The sequence below is a fragment of the Equus quagga genome, chromosome 6, assembly GCF_021613505.1.
Source record: "Equus quagga isolate Etosha38 chromosome 6, UCLA_HA_Equagga_1.0, whole genome shotgun sequence".
Classification (NCBI taxonomy): domain Eukaryota; kingdom Metazoa; phylum Chordata; class Mammalia; order Perissodactyla; family Equidae; genus Equus; species Equus quagga.
The window spans coordinates 84,190,995-84,209,825 of NC_060272.1; the positions used below are offsets into that span (position 1 = coordinate 84,190,995).

Consider the following 18,831-nt stretch of genomic DNA (forward strand, 5'->3'; position numbering starts at 1 on the left):
CACACTCATATTTCCTATCATTTACTGAAACAATTACATTTTCTCAGTGTTCCTTTAAAATTTCTTTTGAAGTTCTGTTTGGACATTTTGCAACTAATTTCCAGTGTTTCTCAAAGTAGATTCAAGGGTCAATTGTATCACAGTCACCTTGGATGGTTTTTTAAAAAATTGTGGTAAAATGTGCATAACATAAGATTTACCATTTTAACTATTTTCAAATGTACAGTTTAGTGGCATAAAGAAAATTCACATTGTTTTACAACTATCACAATCATCCACCTCTTTGACTTTGTCATCATCCCAAACTAAAATCTTGCACCCATTACACAATAACTCCCCACTCACTCCCTCCTCCAGGCCCTGGTAACCCTTGTACTCTCTGTCTCTATGAATTTGACTATTCCAGATACCTCATGTAAGTGGTATCATATAATCTGGCTTATTTCAATTAGCATAATATCTTAAAGATTCATCCATATTGTAGTATGTTATCAGAATTTCATTCTTTTTGTTTGTTTCTATATGAGATGATGGATATTAACTAAACTATTGCAATAATCATTTCCCAATATATGTAAGTCATTATGCTGTGCACCTTAAACTTATACAGTGCTGTATGTCAATTACATCTCAATAAAACCAAAAGAAAAAGAAAGAATTCCATTCCTTTTTAAGGCTGAAAAATATTCCATTATATGTATATAACACATTTAGTTTATCCATTCATCCATCAATGGACATTTGTGATGTTTCCACCTTTTGGCTATTGTGAATAATGCTGCTACGAACATAGGTATACAAACATCTGTTTGAGCTCCTGCTTTCAATTCTTTGGGTATATACCCAGAAGTGGAATTGCTGGATGATATGGTAACGTTATGTTTAATTTTTTGATGACCACCATATTGTTTTCCACATTTTACATTCCCACCAGCAATGCACAAGAGTTCCAATTTCTCCATATCCTCACCAAGACTCATTCTCCATTTGTTGATAATAGTCTTCCTAATGGGTGTGAAGTGATATCTCATTGTAGTTTTATTTGCATTTCCCTAATGTTTAGTGAAGTTGAGTATCTTTTCATGTGCTTATGGGTCATTTGTATGTCCTTTTTGGAGAAATGTCTATTCAAGTCCTTTTCCCATTTTTGAATTGGGTTGTTACTTCTTGTTGTTGAGTTTTAGGAATTCTTTATATATTCTAGATATTAACTCTTTATCACATATGTGATTTGCAAATATTTTCTCCTATTCCATGGGTTGCCTATTGTCCTTTGATTTACAACCTGAGGTGTTTTTTAAAATGTAGACTGTAGAGCCTCACTCTAGACCTACAGAAGTAGAATGCCTAGAGGGTAAAGCCTGAGCATCTATGTTTTTAAAAAGAGTAACAAGTGATTATTATGCTTGACTCTTAGTTGTTGCCCTTAAACTTTCTGCTAGCATTTAAAAACATTTTTTGGAATAAATTTGAAAGCTTACCAGGATATCCTAATCCTTCCTGATGAAAGAAAAATTTTGCCTTCTTCCCTTGATGTTTTATTGAAATTATGTGGAGTTTTAGTTCTTAATTACTATTAATTGGGGGCCGGCCTGGTGGCGCAGTGGTTAAGCGCACACGATCTGCTTCGGCAGCCCAGGGTTTGCTGGTTCAGATCCTGGGTGCGGACATAGCACCACTTGTCAAGCCATGCTGTGGCAGGCGTCCCACATATAAAGTAAAGGAAGATGGGCACGGATGTTAGCTCAGGGCCAGCCTTCCTCAGTGAAAAGAGGAGGATTGGCAGCAGATGTTAGCTCAGAGCTAATCTTCCTCAAAAAAAAAAAAGAAAGTTATTATTAATTTTCTTACACCATCTCTTCATATTTTTGAGAATTCTTTCTTTATAACTATATTAGCCTCTCAGCCAAACTATCAACAAATATTTAGACTTAACTACCAATAGCAGAGCTTTTTTTGAGTATCACTGCTTTTTTTATGTCTTCTTTGTACACAGATTAATGTCTCATTTGTTGGATTCCATCCTTGAATAATGTTTTCAGACCATGGGTAACACATTTTCTCAGTTCCTAGATGTCAACAGTTGCTTTATTTTGCTTTCACATATTGATACATTAGCCATTGATTATAACTACAAGTCAATATTTTCTTTTAGATATAGTCATATGAATTTTGTCACACGGACAACTCTTGTCTTTCAGAATTCTACAATGCAGATGAAACGTCTGTTCGTCAAAGTTTGATCTGCAGAAATGAGTGAGATTCTCATTTCTTTGTGGATAACCTGTTTTGCTCTTTTTTGTCTTTATTTTTATACATAATTTTCTCTCCCTCTTTCTCACTCTGGCATCTTTTAGTCCTATTCTTTATCTTTGGAACTTAGAAACATCACCAAGATGTGTCCATGTATGTGTTTTCTCCCAGCCAGTCATTATTTGTGCTGTAAGATATTCATTCTTTTTATTTTCCATATCAATTTCCATGTTAGTCCTCCCCATTTTACTATTCAGGCCTTCTACTAGTAACCAGAAGATTTTGGTACTTTTTGGTAAAAGTTTTAATTTCTAAGAATTTCTGTTTTTGTTTTCTTTGCATTTTTTTTCATGATGTCCTATTCTTATTTCCTTCAGGGTCTGTTTTTCACCTTAGCCTATTTCTTTCACAGTACTGGTTTTATTAAAATGTCTCATAATTTTTAATTTTTCACTCATAATTACAAATGAGGAACTGAGTGGATTGTACAGGAAAGCTGGTCAGGGTTTCCAAGCAGGTGCACAGGTCTATTTAATCATTTCCCCCTTTTTGTGTCCTGTGAAGATGTGGGATTCCTTCAGATTCAGCTCTGCTTTATGATCTAGTTCTGATGGTCATTGCAGGAACCTTCTGTCAGTCAGGTTTCTCTTACTTATAAAATTCATGAAACGATTCTTTCAGCTTTAATCAAGGAGCATCTGTCACAGGCTGACCCCTCCATATGTATGAGCTGTGGAAGAGGGATCTGCTTTAGAGTCAGCACATTAATTAATTTCCCAGAAGGATGCACTCTGGTCTATTTCCACAACCTGTAGCTGCTGACTTCATGCTTGAAATTTCTCTATGCTCTCCTGCTGACTTTGGATTGTAGTTTTTCTCTGCTGGTTTCTTGATCATACAGATTCTGTACGCCTTCTATCTTCCAGAAGTTTCTCAAAACTTCTGATTTACTAGTAGTGACCTTTCCTATTTTCCTGCAGTATTATAGATTTATTCTTTCTTCTTAAATAAATTCTGTCATAACGTTGGGATTTTGAGAAGGGTAGAAAATAAATGGCTATTATTGGCCTGCCATTTAGATTCAGAAGTTCACAGTTATCTTAAACAGAAGTGTTTACAATGTTTCCTCATCTTCTAATCACAGTCATACTATAAGCAACCTAAAAAATTCAGGAGCATTTTTAGATTAAAAGTATGTGCAGGTCACTAAGTTTTGTCAGTATTATACCTGTCAATGGCTTGAAGATCATTGGCTGGATTCCAAGTGGGATCAAATAAGACAACAACATTGGCACCAACAAAATTGAGGCCTAGCCCACCAGCCCTGGAGGAAACAGAAAAGAGCATATTAAAACAGTAAAAAAAAAAAAAAAATTGTTGCTCTGTGACTCAATTGTGCCAAGTTTTTATAACCAAATCAACACAATATTGCACTATCATCATAAAAGTAAGGTGCTTAAAGCACAAATATGCCACAAATGAAACAGCTAAGGAATATTCTTTTACTACCACTCCAGAATATCCATAAAACTTTTGACCATTAGAGCCCATGTAAGTAGATTATGCTGGTTTTTACATTTTTTTTGGATACTCAAATCTATTTCTATAAGATTTTCCTAACGTAATTTTAAAAAACTGTTAGCATATTCCAGCTAAATAAAGTAATATACATATTTTAAAAAATCAATCCAGGGGCTGGCCTGGTGGCATAGTGGTTAATTAAGTTGATGCGCTTTGCCTTGGTGGCTTGGGGTTTGTGGGTTTGGATCCCGGGTGTGGACTTACACACTGCTCACTGAGCCAAATTGTGGCAGTCCCACATACAAAAAAAAAAAAAGAGGAAAACTGGCAACAGATGTTAGCTCAGGGCTAATCTTCCTCGCCAAAAGAAAAAAAAATCAATACAGGAGTAGACGCACTTTTCCTTATTCCTGAGAAATGCTCTCATGTTTCTGGGGAAGTTAAGATATAGCTTTCTGGAATAAAGGTGAGAGAAATACAACACAATTTTTCTCAAGAGCCTTTCAAACTATGATTCATGGTGTTGGAATATTTAGAGGCACCTAAATCATCTGGAAAAATTGACTTTTGGAGTATAGTAACCCAAATCCTTAATTTAATCCTTGTAAGTGAATAACTATGAAAACATTACAGTTCAAGTTACATGGTTTGCTTAGAAAGTTGTTTCTAGTCAATCAGTGTGTGATTCTGAAAGTTTACATGAAGAATGAACTTGTGCCTAGTACTCATGCTATAGATAGTCTCTCTGCTACTTATACAGAAAGTCAAAAGTTTTATCTTCATTTTATTTGACCTCTGGTTAAAATACACACATATACTTTTGACAGTATTTATTAATGTCAAATTACTTAATGGCTTTGTTACATTTATTTTTTTAGCAGCCAAAACATATCAGAATACTATTAATTCCTTTTGGAATGAAGTTATTTCTAAAGATATCTTTTCTAAAGGTATCTTTCAGGAAAACTGGATGTATACAGTATTCATCTACAGAGTTAAAGATTTCAGCTTCCTGCAAAGCTTATCAGATTTTCTCTAACGGTAACTGTTATCTTCCCACGTTTTGAATTTTCTGGTCTACATACCCTATATTTAATAATTATTTTATGATATAACAATGACAAAATTTTGCATTTTTTAAAAGGAAAGCAAAACTAAAGTCCAAGAACAAAATTATTCTCTTCAACAGTTTTTCTAATCTCAACTTTCAAAGTCTTTCTCATTCCTTAGGTCCTCCACATTCTATTCTAGTATTAAATAAGTATATCAAAAAGTATACTTTAACCATATTTTAATGTTCCACAAAAAAGGGCTTCAATGAATTAAGTTTTATGGTTATGTATTAACTATTATAAAGGGCCAATTGAAGTATTCATTTAAAGAATGCATCTTAGAAAACCTAAATAAATGAAGAGATACCATGTTCATGGATAGGAAGGTTCAATATCATAAAAATGCCAATTTTCCTCAAAGTCATTTATAAATTCAACAACTCTAATAAAAATCTTAACCCAAGGAAAAAATGCTTCTTTAACTGAATGAGATGATTATGGGAAGCTAAGCTTTAAGGTGTTGCTGTTCCTGAATAAAGATAATTCTGAGAACAAAAGAGCTTAGAAAGCAAGAAAAATTTTAGACTAAAAATTATTTCAAATAATATAAGATTGGAAAATGACATTTTTCAGAATGTAGAGCAAAGATAAAAACACAAAATATGAGAGAAAAGTTCAGAGATTTAAAGAATGAATATAGGAGCTCTAAAATCTGACAACCTAGCATGCAAGCTAGAGAGGGAAAATGGAAGAGAAGCCAAAGAAATAATCAAAGAGAATTTTCCAGAGTTAAAAACGAATAAAGCCTTCAGATTGTGCCCAGCACAATAAATAAACAAAGACCCACACCAAGACTCAAATATCACTATGAAATTTCAGAATACCACAGATGAAGAGAAACTCCTGTGAGTTCCCAAAGGGGAATGAGAATCAGATTGGCATTAGACATCGATTAAGCAACACTAAATACCAGGAAACAATGCTGTGATAACTTCAGTCTAGAATTCTACAGTTGGCCAAAATAGCAGTTAAGTGAGAGAGCACATAAAAGACATTTTTCTGATATTCAAAGATGCAGAAAGTTTACTTTCTATACAACCTGGCTTACAAAGTTACTTGAAGATATTCTTCAGTAAAACAAGGGGGCAAACCAAGAATGAAGATGGCATGAAATCCAGGAAAAATGGATCCAATGCAGAAGAGAGTGAAAGATAACTTCAAGATAATAGTTCCTTATCAGGCCCTAGAGAGTAGCCAGTCCAGATTGAAAACAGAGAACAAAAGCCTTCAGGAGGAAGTTCTTCAGGATACAAAGGACTCAAGAGAAAAGAAAGTGTGAATGTGAATTAGTAATATATTGAAGATTACTATCACAAAAGGCAAGAATACACTGAGGGAAAAAAACTGAATAAGAAAGTCACGACTGAAATATGAAGTGAACTGAACTGTGCAAACATAAGATGACAGAAGAAGTGTTAGAAAAGAGAACTCATTTGAGCTTGATATTAAGACTATTCTCCTTGAATTGGCCGAGAGATCATGAACATTCAGAGAAGTTCCCTTAGCACTACATGCTCCAGCATTAAACAATGTCCACAAAATCCTAATAATGTAAATGCTGCTTTGTAGCCTCCAAATTTTTGAGCCATCCTATGGACAGAGCACAGAAGACTTAGTTATTGTTGCAGGACTTAGTGAAAATTATTATCCCTGATGAGGTAAAAGTTAAAATAGTTGACAGATCATATGGAAAGGCGACAAAAGTGGAAGAAAGGGTGGGTATGTGCTAATGCTAATACCACACATTACAAGCACTTAGAAGATACCATAGAAAGTTGATGGACTAAACATCAAAAACTGAAGGATATTATATAAAGATACAAAAGTAATTCATAGACAAATAAAAATAGTAAAGATTGTGTGGAAAGTGGGGAAAGGGTAGTGTAAGTAGACTAAATCCTCCTCTTTCATAACAGACTCCAAGATGTGTAAAGTTGATAAACTAAAAGATAAAGAAGACTTAGGATTCTGGGTAAAACGATGGACTAAGCCAACATGAAAACTTTTCTGCTACAACACCTATAAATTAAATACAAACAATTGCAAAATGAGAAAAACAAAACAAAAACTGAGCCTCTGTGTCTTTTGCAAAACATAGCTGAAGAATGTATTTATTCTGTCATGTAAGGTTCTTTACGTAAAGACTCATGCAACAAATTATTCCTTGAATTTACAGGAAAATAGGAATCCAAAACTTCTTCCCTTGCCTTTGTTGGGATGCCTTGCAGAAGTCAAAGCAAAACTACAGTAGTGCACAACTCCTAAGCCAGTCTTCAAAGGATTTCCACAGAGGAAAAAGTCCCACTGAGGACAAGCGCAAAATAGGAAACTACAACGTGTGAAGAAACCACCTACCACAAGCAAGAGCCAGAGGCAACAACAGGCAGAAGCATTAGTTCCCATAAGTACAGGAGTTAACAGAGCAGAAATGCCATTCACAAAGAGATTTAAAAAAATAATGATTGGAATTATTAAAGAAATAAAGAAAGGCTAGAAACCATAAAGAACAAAATATAAGTAAAAATTAGGCTGATTAGAAAAGTATCAATAGGACTTCTAAAAATGAAAAATACAGTCTTTAAAAATTAAAAATTCAATGAATGGGTTAAACAGCAATTTGTAAGATCTGAAGAGATCATTGGCAGCTTTATGGCAGATCTCATCATTTTAGACTGGTGGCGAGCAGAGGAGCAGTGAGACATGACTGCTTGTTTTACGTTCTACAGTATTTGAACTGTTGTTGAAGGCATTATTGCCCTGAAAACATTATTTAAAAATTAAGCATGACTATGTGTGTTTTATAAAACCTAACTGAAGGTAGTATTCTATGTCATCTAGTGCTCTGCATGTAAGGACTCGTGAGAAATCACTTCTTGAATTCATTCACAAGGAAACGGGAACCCAGAGCTTCTCTCTTCATGCCTTAGTTGCAGGAGTTCACAAATAATTTCAGTGCTCAACAGTAAGTAGCTCATTCATCATACATATTATTTTATTCCTCATTTTAAGTAATTTTCATTTTGATAATTTTGACTTTTTGCATTTTACATATATTTATTTTTTAAAGTCTCTTGAAATTCTTTTTGAAAGACAGCGAGAACAAATCTATAAAATACTTATTACATTAGGTGTCAAAAGTTATGGATTTGTTACCCCCCAAAAAGGGATTAATCTTCTTGGGTGTGACTGAAATCTTTCTCTAAAGTGTGTATATTCTGTAAAAGGTTTTAATGAGAGATTCACAAACAGGTGTTAGAACTGATATAACTTTCATAAAACCTATAAACGTGGAGCTGCTCTGGTGAACGGCAGGTAGAGACGGAGGAGGGAAACGCCGGGCCCCCCAGGCCCAGTGGGCTCCCTAGCTTCCTTGAGCACAGTTTGAAAATCACTGCTACAATGATTCTCAGTTGTTCGATTAATAATTCGATTATTCAACCAAGTCTGATTGTTCTGATTACAAGACATGAGTCAAAACACAACCACAGAAAATTCCTGTGGGGCAAACACTTATTTTCTTGATTGTTATCTTTATAAGCTCAGACTGATAAAGAGAATTCAGTGATGATATGAGAATTAAGAGAAAAGGTTAGGTAAAGCTCAGATATTGTTATTTCAGTCATAATTAATAGCATTTTTGCTCCTTCTCCTTAAAGCCAAATAAAACAAAGCAATATAAGTACAACCATTGAAAATTAATCCAGTAATCGGTTAAAAATTACCCTAAATCTTAAAAGCAATTAGATAAAAATCAAGTTATCAAATTTTGTTTTCTTACATTGTGGAGACAAGGCAAATGTTAACATCTTGTGTGCTGTTGAACTCTTTCACGATCTTGATTCTGTCCTCTGATTTTGTATTTCCATCCAGTCGTCGGTAATCAAGCCCAGACGCCATACAGTATTGCTGCAGCACGTCAAGCAGCTGGAGGAAAGGTAAGGAGACGGGCAAAGACGAATTCATGGTTTAATAAGTTTCATATCACTACAGAGATGAGATTTACTAAGTATTAATCATTGCTGCTCCCAATTTCTTTCTTAGAATTACAAGAGCAACAAATATTTTTCTGACTTCTGACCCATATATTTCTGCCCATTATCCTGAAACTGACTTTAAGGTTCAACAACCTTTGTTTTAAAAAAGTCAATCTTTCAGGCGAAGAAATCAATCTTTAATTTTTTTAAACTGAAACCAAATAAAAAGAAAAGTATTCCCAAATCATTTATGTAAATATATTTCATTGTTTGTGCTATTTTCCACATTCTAAAATCTCTTAAATGTCTTAAAGGACACTAATTATTAACAAAAACATCAACAGAGAATCGAAAATCCATCTTTGCGTTTGCTGTTGAGGGTTAAGCGTCTGTTTCGAAAGTCGCTTACCTCACTACGTTTCCTACAGTACGTCTAACAGAAAATGCAGCTGGACACTGTCACGTCTCTCAGGCTTTCTGCCACGGCAGTCAGGGCTGGGCCAATCAAGAACGCACTGTACATGAAACTCACCTTGGTGGAAAAGGAGAAAAGAAGGACTTTATCTTTGTTTTTCCTGCAATGATTTAAAAGCTGCTGAAGGACCTGGAAATGAACCACAGAACATCAGTGTATGAGTTCCAACTACAAGTACACTGTATACATATAAAAATTACTTGAGAATTTCTTAAAAATTATTTTTATACAACATAACCTGTTTCCCAAACAGGTTTCCCGAATATGTTTCCCAAATCCCTTCATTTTTGCCAAGTTAGAGAAATAAAGTATTAGATATTACGTGAAATGTTATTCATCATCATATTGTCAATAATGAGGTAAAGTTCCTAAAGTCTTTTATTTCATCTCATATGGTTTTAATAAAAAGGAAGCATTTTAGATTATAGGATGCATTTAAATGGATTAATTTAATTTCCAACATACACTTTCTTTATACCTACAATATGTTCAGAAAGTAAATTACACAGCAGTATTCCTTTTAGGAAGTCTTTAAATTTTCTTTAGATAGATGTAATGAAATGTGTTTCATTCTAAAAGTCTTGATATTTATTTTCTTAAAATAATCAGTCAGATGTACACCTCTTCTCATTTTCTCCCCTCTGTCCCTCTATTTACAGTAAGTCCTGACTTCCATCTTTGATTCTGACCTCAAAATGCCAATAATTTGCTCCTATACACAGTGCTTTTAGGGAGGAAGCAAATAATCCAAAGCCTGTGTATAACAGTTACACTGTTATTTTTAAAACAAGCATTTCCACATCTGGCAATGACAGTTCCAAAACACTGTGGAAAAGTAATCCACAAAGGAAAGAAAGGAATTTTCCGTACTAAGTCTAAGGTTTTTCTGAACTATACAATAAACACTTAAGCAATTTTATTTATTCAATGATAAAGACTTAAACTTTTAAATAAAAAAAAATTATGCTCAATATAACACTCTTTTAATAGTTGAGCAAGAGAAGACATTGTGCTAACTCTGACCTCTACCCCTCAATCCTGCTAAAAGAGCTATGGAGTCAAAAAAATATGCTCAGATAACCAACCAAGTGGGGAATAAAAATGTCACAGATCAGGTAATACTTGGAGAACATATAAAAGTAAGTTTTATTTGCATTAGCTTTATTTTTTAATACAATAACTGATTCTACATAAAGTATGTACATTTGAATTTCACATAATACATTAACATTTGAAAATTAGTAGACTATTTTTTAGAGCAATTTTAGATTTACAGAAGAATTGAGTAGAATATATAGAGAACTCCCACAGACCGTCCCCACTCGCCACCCCTGCACACAGTTTGCCCTGTTATTAATACCTTGCATTAGGGTGGTGCATTTGTAACACCTGATGGATGAATGAATACTGATAAATTATTATTGACTAAAGTCCATACTTTACATTAGGGTTCACTCACTGTGCTGTACAGTTTTATGGATTTTGACAAATATATAATGGCATATATCCACCATTACAGTACTATACAGAATAATTTCACTGCCCTAAAAATTCCCTGTGTTCCATCTATTCATCCCTCCCTACAAAGCCTTAGCGACCACTGATATTTTACTGTCTCCTTCCTTTTGCCTTTTCCAGAATGTCATATAGTTGGAATCAGCAGTATGTAACCTTTTCAGACTGGCTTCTTTCACTTAGCAATATGCATTTAAGGTGGCTCACTGTCTTTTCATAGCTTGATAGCTCATTGCTTTCTATTGTTGAATAATATTCCATTGTCTGGATGCACCACAGTTTGTTTATCCAGTCACCTATTGAAGGATATCTTGGTTGCTTCCAAGTTTTGGCAATTATGAATAAAGTTGCTATAAACATATGTGTGCAGGTTCTTGTGTGGATATAGGTTTTTAACTCATTTGAGTAAACACTAAAGATGAAGATCACTGGATCTTATGGCAACAGTATGTTTAGCTTTGTGAGAAACTGCCAAACTTTCTTCCAAAGTGGCTGTATCACATTGCATTCTCACCAGCAATGAATTTGAGTTCCTGTTGCTCCACATCCTTGCTAGCACTTGCTGTTGTAAGTGTTTTGCGTTTAGCCATTCTAATAGGTATGTAGTGGTATCTCATTGTTGTTTTAACTTGCACTTCCCTAAAGACATGTGATTTTGAGTATCTTTTCATATGCTTATTTGCCATCTTTATATCTTCTTTGGTGAGGTACTCTTCAGATCCTTTGCCCATTTTTAAGTTGGATTGTTTCTTTTATTATTGTTAAGTTTTAAGAGTTCTTTGCATATTTTAGATACTAGTCCCTTGTTGTTTTACAAATATTTTCTCCCAGTCTGTGGCTTGTCTTTTCATTCTCTTAACGACATTAACACTTTAAGTGAAGGATATAGTACACAGAAATCCACTCTGATTATTTGGGTGCTATCATATCTATTGCGATTTCAGGTATTCTTGAATATCTTACAGCAAAAACAAAAACAAGCAATAAGAAAAGTGAATGTTTTTAGACTGGAGGTCTTTATTAGGCTAGTTTTTTTTTTTAAGAAAACAGACATTAGCTAAATGAATAACTATAAACTAAGATCTCTTACTGGAAGTTTCAGAAATGACAGTGTCGTCACTATAGGTCAGATCTTAACAATACAGACCCAATGTTTTATCACTCAGTTGTCCTCCACAGAACAGGAAAATCCTCCTGTAAAGGAATCCTAAATTGGGAATGTTCACAGCAAAGGAATCTTGGATCCAACTTTTCTCAAATTAGTCATGCCTAGAGATGTACATGACCTTTGTATGATTCCAGCAGCACTAAACTGGGTTTCCTAGTCTTTTGCTCCACCTCCCCATAGTAAGTGGCTCTGTAGCATTTCCCAAGAAAGAAAAGATGAGAATCCTTAGGGGAAGGAATGCAACTTGTGACCATCCGTTTGAATAATAGCTGAGGTCAAAAAAGACCTTGATGCTTAAGAGCTGGAGTTCATGAGTGTAGCTTTGAGGCTATGAAGGGTAGAGCGGGCATTAAGCCCACAAATAAATTGCAGCTGCAGGCTAACCTACAATAAAAGAAGCAGAAGTAGGATGATTTTATCCCCTGAATTCAAGAAGTATATGCAACTCAAAGTTCTTACTCCAAAAGGCAATAATTCCATTATAAGCCTACAGGTTTTGTATCACTAAGTCAGATGCTGCTGCTAATTAAATGATGAAACACAGTCTTAAAAATATATCCCTAGCTTAATCCAATCAGTCTCTGCTTTGTTGGTGTTCTCTCACAAAACAAATAAATTATATGCTTCTTTCACCTATAAAGACACCTATCCAGCCTCCAGCAACAATTCACGCTTGTTTTTTCTCTTCTAAAAAGCATAACAAAAAAATAAATCTAATAATTAGATTAATCAGACACTATTACTCCTAGATATATAACTCAGTATGCTTTAAATCATATATTTAATGGGTATATAAGAATATAAAATTCCATTTAATTGCAAGAGTGGTAACTTTTTAATGAAGAGTCACAATGAATAAAATTTAAACAAACAGCAATGGATAATGCAGTTTTCAAAGGAATTTCTGGATTTCTGGAAATATTCTATTGGCTTAAATTATGGGATAATAAGTGTTCAGTTCTAAATTAATTGGGCTTTTTACAGTTTTTTAACTTAAAAATAAAGTCAATAAAATGGATGACAAAAATAGATTTGCTATTGTTAGCAAATATTATTGAATTCGAATTTTGTGATAATAAATCACAGAATAATTCTCACTAATAGTAATTTATTTATTTTAAAAATTCACAACTTTCAACAAAGTGGATATAGAAGGAACATACCTCAACATAATAAAGGCCATATATGAGAAGCCTACAGACAACATCATACTCAATGGTGAGAAAGTGAAAGCTTTTCCTTTAAGATCAGGAACCAGATAAGGATGCCCATTCTCACCACTTTTATTCAACATAGTACTGGAAGTCCTAGCCAGAGCAATTACGCAAGAAAAAGAAATCAGAGCTATCCAAATCAGAAAGGAAGAACTAAAACTGTCTCTTTTGCATATGACATGATATTATATACAGAAACCCTCAAAATTCCACCAAAAAACTGTTAGAACTAATAAATTCAGGGAAGTTGCAAGATACAAAATCAATACACAAATATCTGCTGCATTTCTGTATACTAATAAAGAACTATTAGAAATTAAGAAAACAATCCCATTCACAATTGCATCAAAAAATATATGTAACTAGGAATAAATTTAACTAAAGAGGTGAAAGATCTGTACACTGAAAACTTTAAGACACTGATGAAAGAAATTGAAGAATACACAAATAAATGGAAAGATAACCTGTGCTCATGGATTGGAAGAATTACTACTGTTAAAATGGCTATAATACCCAAAGCAACCTACACATTCAATGCAATCCCTATCAAAATCCCAATGACATTTTTCACAGAAGTAGAAAAAGCAACCTAAAATTTGTACAGAATGATAAAAGACTCTGAATAGCCAAATCAATCTTGAGAAAGAACAACAAAGCTGGAGGCATCATACTTCCTGATTTCAAACTATATTACAAAGCTATAGTAATCAAAACAGTATGGTACTGGCATAAAAACAGACACATAGATCAATGGAACAAAACAAGAGAGCCCAGAAATAAACCTATGTATATATGGTCAATTAATTTATGAGAAAAGAGCCAAGAACCTACAATGAGGAAAGGATAGTCTTCTCAATAAATGGTATTGGGAAAACTGGACAGTCACATGCAAAAGAATGAAACTGATCTCAAAAAGTTATTTGCATTCCCATGTTCACTGAGCATTATTTATGATAGTCAAGACATGGAAACAACATAAGTGTCTGTGGACGGGTAAATAGATAAAGAGAATGTGGTGTATACATGTACAATGGATTATTCAGCCATAAAAAAGAAGGAAATCCTGCCATTTGTGACAACAGGGATAGACCTTGAGGATCCTATGCTAAGTGAAATAGACAGAGAAAGACAAATATCGTGTGATCTCATTCATATGTGGGGAAAAAAATAAAAAACGAACTCATAGGTACAAAGAACAGATTGGTGGTTGCCAGAAGCAAGTGGTTGGGGGTGGATGAAATGGGTGAAGGTGGTCAAAAGGTACAAACTTCCGGTTATAAGAAAAATAAGTCCTGGGGACATAACACACAACATGGTGACTACAGTTAACGATACTGTATTGTATATTTGAAAGTTGCTAACAGAGTAGATCTTAAAAGTTCTCATTACAAGAAAAAGAAAATTGTAACTATGTGTGGTGGTGGATGTTAACCAGACTGACTGTGGTGATCATTTTGCAATATATACATATATCAAGTCATTATATTGTACACCTAAAACTAACACAATAAGTCAATTATATCTCAAAAAAAAATACACATACAAATTTTAAGGTTACCTTCCTAGCTTTCATTTTATTTCATTGAATTAAAAAGTCCAAGCAAACTAAACTACAGTGAGCTTATGTAGATTAACTGCTAAAAATATTTCCAGGATTTTAAGAAAAATAAAAACAAAAAATGAATTACTTTTAATGACTTCCTTTTTATCTTTTTGCCAAAAGAAATAACTGATTTTTTTCTTAATTAAAGTATAAAGTTGGGAATTGTTCTGTAAAAATCTTTGAATCCATAAATAAAGATTCTTGATAGTTATTAAGGGTTTAAACAAAGAAATTCTGCTGCAAGGAGGCTGGAGGCTGTCAGCATTTCATGCAGCTGTCACAGGCAATGCCCAGAGGCCTGGGTCATGGCTGGAGAATCCAGTCTTACTTTTCACATCTCTCCCTCAGTAATACATCACCAAGATCAGCGACTACAGGTCAGATTCCTGGTGTACAACAAATGCTCCCATGCTACAAATGAGATTTATCCACCTTGAACTCTTCAAGAAGTTCCTTTCTCTAATTCCAAGCTATTGCCTACCCTCACCCTCCTATTTGGCATTAGCATTTATATTTCTGGTAGATAAGCTCCTTAAACATTTCAAGACAATTATTATATATATGGTAACAGCGTACACTTTTAAAAAGGCATAAGTTCAATACATCAAAAAGGAAAGTTTGAAGTATATCTGATCTAACTACTACTAATTGAGAACCTGTAGCATGAAGGGTTCATGGTGAGCTGGTCAATGCTGATACAACTACACTATTGTCTTTGGCCACCATCTTGTCTGAATAATTGGGCATCTGTTCTGATTAGTTGGTCTCCCTGTAACACCATTTGATAAATGTTTTGTGTATCATCCTTGTGTGTATGCAACCTGAAAGAAGAGCACTTACCTTCATTTTTCCACTGTATTTTGGGTCAGAAAGTGTTTCAAAGGCTGCATCTTTGCTTTTCTGCACAAAATCTGGGAATTTGGAAAATACCTGATCACATATCCTTTTGATAAGTGTTTCCTTAAGGGGAAAAGGTAGAAAAAAAGAAATTTCAAATTAACACATTTAAATTTGTATAGATTGAGTTTATGAAAAAAAATTCTATTTAGAAGGAATATATTACTTTGAAGATTTTAATCCTCTTAAACAGACTAATAATTCAGAAAACCTTAAAGTGATATGTTAATTATATATAGCCTTGATGAGTTCTGAGATAATGATATGGCTACTAATTTTATCATTACTTTAAGATTTCCAAAAGAAGGAACCAAATACTTTCCAAAGAACAAACAGTACAATTGAAGAACAATAGCAAATTATTATTAGATTTTCAAATTACATTTAAACAGCATCAAGACTATACAACACACACAAAAAATATAAAACCATTACATAAAAAAGCTTTAAAAAAAGATCTTCTTATGTTGTGCTCTAGAATAAGACACAATTGAAATGACCAATGTAAATGATTGCTTTTATGCCTAAACTTTGAAATTACTGATTTTTTCCAGTTGGGAAATACCCCTAATATTTAATACACAGATTATTATAAACCCTTATTTTAATCCAGTATATTAGATAAATGTAATTAGACACATTATTAACGGAATAGGACTGACTCATCAAATATCTTATTTAGTAACTATATTAAAATATGTTAGGAAAATAAATATATGATCATTATCAGAGGCATAAAAAGAGTTATTTTAATTTAAGCTTAAATTTTCTCACTTTGATTAAAAACTTAAGTATATATACTTCTTTGACACCTAAATTAAAAAACAAGCAAGTCAGTTTCTTCTTAAATTTCATACAAAAATAACAGAGATATTTGGCTAAGAAATTTTATACCAAAAATATAAAATATTTATGCCAGATAACATGACAAAGAAATTGAAGACGACAACCCAAACCTGCTGTTTGGAAGCGCTGGCAGCCTGCAGTAGTGCGACGTGGTTGGCGACCTTCTGAAGGACTGCAAGGTAACTGAAATACAAGGTCTTCACTGTCTCCCCATGGGAATTGGTCTGTAACCAGAGAAATACAGAAACTAAAAGCAAGCAAAGACTAACATGGCTTTATAACTACTTACAGCACAAAATATATCACTTATGATAACATTTATTATCTGGCTACTATTGGCACAATACATTCTGAGAAAATGATGGTCAGCTGTCACGCAAAATATCAATGAATCACTAATGTGTAATCATACTTTTGGTGAACCATAATACAGTGATGTCTTTAATAACAGAGGGGAGAAAGTCCTCATCCAGAAAGCATTTATCCTCCTGATACACAGTGATAGAAATGCTGCTGTGAGAGGCTCCTGGTGATGAAACTGTCACCAGGTGCTGAGGCGGTGTCATACAGATCCCTGACTCTCCTCTCCCAATCACACACCACAGTTTCTCAGGAAATGATGCTAGGGCAAAAAAGTGAAGTGGTTAAAAATAGCCAAATAAATGACAGAAAGAATAAACATCAATCTAGATAAACATCTGCACCTCTACGTACATGGATATGTGACAGATAACTTGATAATAAAATACGTGAAACAGGGGCAGGAAATGTAGACAGAAGGTTAAAAAACAGTACAAATGAATATTTGTTGCTAAATAAAAATAAAATACTCATGTTATTGTACTGATACACACCTTCTATCAAATTAACTCTATCTGACTTCAGAAGAATATTTTAAGCCTGCCATCAGAAAGTAAGTCAGTTTACTATTAGTGGATAATGAGAAACTTCCTGAAAATGAAGTGAAATTTCAAGATGAAAGTAGGATACTTCTCAATAAAAGCTGAAAGGGAGGACATCAAATTGAAGCTACTTTCAAACATTAGTGTTTTTTTTGTTTTTTTTTAAAGATTTTATTTTTTCCTTTTTCTCACCAAAGTCCCCCGGTACATAGTTGTATATTCTTCGTTCTGGGTCCTTCTAGTTGTGGCATGTGGGACGCTGCCTCAGCGTGGCTTGATGAGCAGTGCCATGTCCGCGCCCAGCAGTCGAACCAACAAAACACTGGGCCGCCTGCAGCGGAGCGCGTGAACTTAACCACTCGGCCACGGGGCCAGGCCCTCAAACACTAATTTTTTAAAAAGATATTTGAATATTATATTTTGCTGTGATTACTATTTGATATTATAAAATATTTTTGAAAACTATTCTTTTTTACTAACTTATGGCTGCTAAAGATAAAGAACTCTCTGAGGAAAAATTATTTTATCTGCTACTTATCCTGACACTAGACTAGAGTAGCACGTAATCAAAAGCAAGAGAGCAAAGGTGCCAGACTGAACTGCTTGCCTTATAACAACAATTTCTCCTTTTTCGGCCGCTGCTGCAGGTACAAGGCTCAGAAGATTGAAGTATCAAAGTCACATCTTCTGTCTCCAACACTGTTTGATAGACGGCTTTCTGAAAATCGGTCAGAGAACAATACACCATCTGCCAAGAAAGAACACAAGGTAATCATTAGTATCTTTTTTTATAGCAGTAAGTTCATAGGTTGTAATAGTGAAAACTGCTCATAAGTTAATTTATTTTTCTTCTAGACATATTATTATGACAATTTCTCCCAATTCTCCTTTATTCTTTGTTACCACCCTACGCTAAACTATACAAATTATAACTTTATTTTCAAATAAATCTGTTTGTTTTTTAATTAAAAGGAATCAAAATATGAAAAAAGAAGTTATGTGATCTACTTATATGTTTCTCAATATATTGTGAGCCTTTTCAGAGTTCCATATTATTAGCCCATCATGCAAAAAAGTGATTAAAGTTTAGGTCAAATTAAAAACTAGATAAGGAAAAAAGGGAACACTTTAGAACAATAGTATGGATCACACTTACTGAATTACTTGAAAACTTAGAAAAAATAAAAAAACTTCTTATTACTGAAATGAGGTAAAGTATTTGTATTTAATATCTTGCTATAAATTACTAGGATTGGTAAAGAATTAAGTAAATACACATAAAAGCAGCTACAAGTTGCTATTTTGTGCCCAAATCCAAGAAAAGAAGATAAAATGATGCCACTAACTTATG

The 18,831-nt window shown here is 33.8% G+C and overlaps 1 protein-coding gene across 8 annotated transcripts in view; it reads right to left on the bottom strand.

Annotated features, from left to right (window-relative positions):
• The window catches only part of ERCC6L2 (ERCC excision repair 6 like 2), a 127,104-nt gene that overhangs the window by 64,775 nt on the left and 43,498 nt on the right, over positions 1-18,831 (bottom strand). For all 8 annotated transcript variants that reach the window (XM_046663784.1, XM_046663787.1, XM_046663785.1 and 5 more), the window contains exons 7-12: positions 18,088-18,228; positions 16,689-16,802; positions 15,676-15,795; positions 9,393-9,464; positions 8,665-8,810; positions 3,482-3,577 (exon numbers count right to left, since the gene is read on the bottom strand). In XM_046663784.1, the coding sequence (XP_046519740.1) occupies positions 3,482-3,577; positions 8,665-8,810; positions 9,393-9,464; positions 15,676-15,795; positions 16,689-16,802; positions 18,088-18,228 (689 nt within the window). The remainder of the gene's footprint in view (positions 1-3,481; positions 3,578-8,664; positions 8,811-9,392; positions 9,465-15,675; positions 15,796-16,688; positions 16,803-18,087; positions 18,229-18,831) is intronic.